This window comes from Eimeria tenella, genomic scaffold, assembly GCF_000499545.2.
Source record: "Eimeria tenella Houghton genomic scaffold, Eth_scaff1353, whole genome shotgun sequence".
In the NCBI taxonomy this organism is placed as follows: Eukaryota; Apicomplexa; class Conoidasida; order Eucoccidiorida; family Eimeriidae; genus Eimeria; species Eimeria tenella.
Genome location: NW_013543817.1, coordinates 1 through 2,903, shown reverse-complemented (window position 1 = coordinate 2,903; position 2,903 = coordinate 1). Strand labels below are relative to the sequence as shown.

The window sequence follows — 2,903 nt, the reverse complement described above, 5'->3', positions numbered from 1 at the left end:
AACTCGGGCTTCTGCTGTTTCTCATTGCAGCTTCACCCTTTTTTTTAATCTCTCGAAAGACAGAACAAATGAGCCGGATGTACGAAACCCTAAACCCTAGACCCTGAACCCTAAACCCTAAACCCTAAACCCTGACATGAGCGCGTTGTCGGCTGCTTCCTATTGAGAGCCTGCAGCTGCATGCTGCCTAGGGTCTAGGGTTTAGGGTTTAAAAGTTAGGGTTTAGGGTTTAGGGTTTAAGGTTTAGGGTTTAGATTTGAGTACAAGATTACGGCTATGGTTTGCTGGCATGGGCTGCATGCAGGGCTGCCGCCGGGAGCCCGAAAGCCCTAAACCCTAAACACTCCTAAATCCTAAACCCTAAACCCTAAACCCTAAATGCTTAACCCTAAACACTAAACCCCAGTTTACTGAGTGTTATTTTACTCTTTTCCCGGGGGTTTGGGTTAGGCGCGTCGGATCTCTTCCTTTAAAATCCCGAACGCCAAACCCTAAACCCTAAACCCTAAACCCTAAACCCTAGGCCCTAGGCTCCGAGTTGCTCGGAGCCTGAGTGGTCGCCGCTGAAATGGAGCTCAACGTCTTCAAGGCCACGCAGAAGGTAGGCCTGCCCAAAACCCTAAACCCTAAACCCTAAACCCTAAACCCCAAACCCTAAGCCCTAAATTGTGCGTCATTTGCTCTGTGTGATAAGAAGCAGCATCCCAATGGAAGACAACTTTTGAGGTGTTAGGGTTTAGGCTTTAGGGTTTAGGGTTTAGGTTTTTGGGGTTACTGCGGCTCTCAGGATGCGGCCAAGGCAGAGTGCCAGAAGTGTATGCAGTATGGCCAGTGAGTAAACCCTAAACCCTAAACCCTAAACCCTCCTAAACCGTAGACGCGAGACTCTATACTCTAAACCCTCCTTTACTCCGCAGAGATATCTGGAGTTGGTAGAGCATTGGCGTTAGTGTTCAGGGTATAGGGTTTGGGTTCTAGGGCTGAGGGTTTGGGAATTGAAAATAAGGGTTTAGGGTTTAGGGTTTAGGGCTGCTGCTAAGGTGTCTGTACAGCTGGACATACCAGTGCAAAAACCGCCGGGTGTATCTACAGCGCCCCACGAGGACCCAAATTTTGAGGTAAACCCTAAACCCTAAACCCTAAACCCTAAACCCTAAACCCTAAACCCTAAGCTGTGGGCCCCAAAAACTAGGAGTTAAACCCTAAAAGCCTCAATTTTCGCTTATACTAGGGGGCTGTGCTGTTCCATATCGGCTGTCAAGGGTTTAGGGTTTAGGGCTTAGGGTTTGTGGTTTGCTGCAGAAACCCTCGACTGAACCCCAAACCTGTGTTTGCCGATGACGCTCCCGAGATTCCTATGTGGGCCTCTAGGGTTTAGGGTTTAGGGTTTAGTCTTTCACTGCCGTGAGGGGCCAAACCCTAGCCTGCAAGCCTCAGCCCCTAAACCCTAAACCCTAATTCGTGGTTTACGTGCAGGATAACTGATGGAGACTGGTACAGAGACCGAAGACTTGTTGAAAAACTGAAGCAAGAAGAAGCAGAGATATACCGCGCTGCCAAAAAAGCAGCAAAGAAGCGCAGCAGCAGCAGCAGCAGCAGCAGCAGCAGCAGTAGCAGCAGCAGCAGTAGCAGCAGCAGCAGTAGCGACAGCAGCAGCGGCAGCAGCAGCGACAGTGACAGCAGCGACAGTGACAGCGACACCAGCAGCAGCAGCAGCAGCAGCAGCAGCAGCGACAGCGACAGCAGCACAAGCACCAGCAGCAGCAGCAGCAGCAGCAAAAGCAGCAGGGCCTCTGCCCGCGCAGCCTTAGCGAAGGTGAAGAAGCGGGAGCCGTCTCCAGCAGCAGCAGCAGCAGCTCCAGCAGCAGCAGCAGCTCCAGCAGCAGCTGCTGCAGCAGTAGCACCATCAGCAGCAGCAGCAGCAGAAGCACAGCTGCTGCTCGCGGTCAAATCTGAACCCGTGGACCCCGAAGTGCTGCAGCGGCAGCACTTGGAGCAGCAGAAGCAGCAGCTGCAGCAGCAGCAGCAGCAGCTGCCGCTGCAGCAGCAGGGCCTGCCTATCAAGGCTGACCCCGAGGCCAACGCTCACAAGCGCCGCCGTGCTCGAGACAGCAGCAGCAGCAGCAGCAGCAGTAGCAGCAGCAGTAGCAGCAGCAGCAGCAGCGACGGCGACAGCAGCAGTAGCAGCAGCAAGAAGCACAAAAAGGGCAGGGCAAAGAAGCTGAGAAGAAAAGACGGAGCCACGCTGGCCAAGTCGGAGCAGCAGCGGCAGCAGCTGCTGCTGCAGCAGCAGCAGCAGGAGCAGTCAAAGGGGAACAGAAGAGGAAATGAAGAAACTTCAGCTGCTGCTGACAGGGCTGCAGCAAAAAGCGCAGCAGCAGCAGCAGCAGCAGCAGCAAGTGGAAGAGGAGACACAGGAGGAGAAAAAGAAAAGGAGAAATGGAGAAGTTCAGAAAAAGACAAAAACAAAGAAATGAATAAAAGTAAAGAAAGAAATTTAAATGAAGAAATAAATAAAAATAAAGAAACAAATAAAGAAGTAAATAAAGAAATAAATAAAAATAAAAATTCAAATAAAGGTAAATACAATTATAATTATGAAGACAGAAGTTCACATAGATATAATTATGAAGACAGAAATAAAAATAAATATAATTATAATTATAATCATGAGGAAAGAAATTCAAATAAATATAATTATAATAATGAAGAAAGAAATATAGATAAAGATAAATATAATAATGAAGAAAGAAATATAAACAAAGATAAATATAATTATGAAGAAAGAAGATTAAATAAATATAATTATGAGGAAAGAAATAAAGATAAAAATAATTATGGAGAAAGAAATAAAAATAAATATAATTATGATTATGAAGAAAGAAATAAAAACAAATATAATT

General features: G+C 47.4%; 1 protein-coding gene across 1 annotated transcript; it reads left to right on the top strand.

Annotated features, from left to right (window-relative positions):
• Positions 1 to 568: 568 nt before the first annotated feature.
• Positions 569 to 2,477, top strand: ETH_00003035 (zinc knuckle domain-containing protein, putative; the record flags this gene model as incomplete). Its single annotated transcript, XM_013379053.1, has 6 exons — positions 569 to 601; positions 788 to 831; positions 1,053 to 1,118; positions 1,303 to 1,359; positions 1,477 to 2,253; positions 2,306 to 2,477. 6 exons carry the CDS (start codon positions 569 to 571, stop codon positions 2,475 to 2,477), a joined length of 1,149 nt encoding a protein of 382 aa, XP_013234507.1.
• Positions 2,478 to 2,903: the final 426 nt, after the last annotated feature.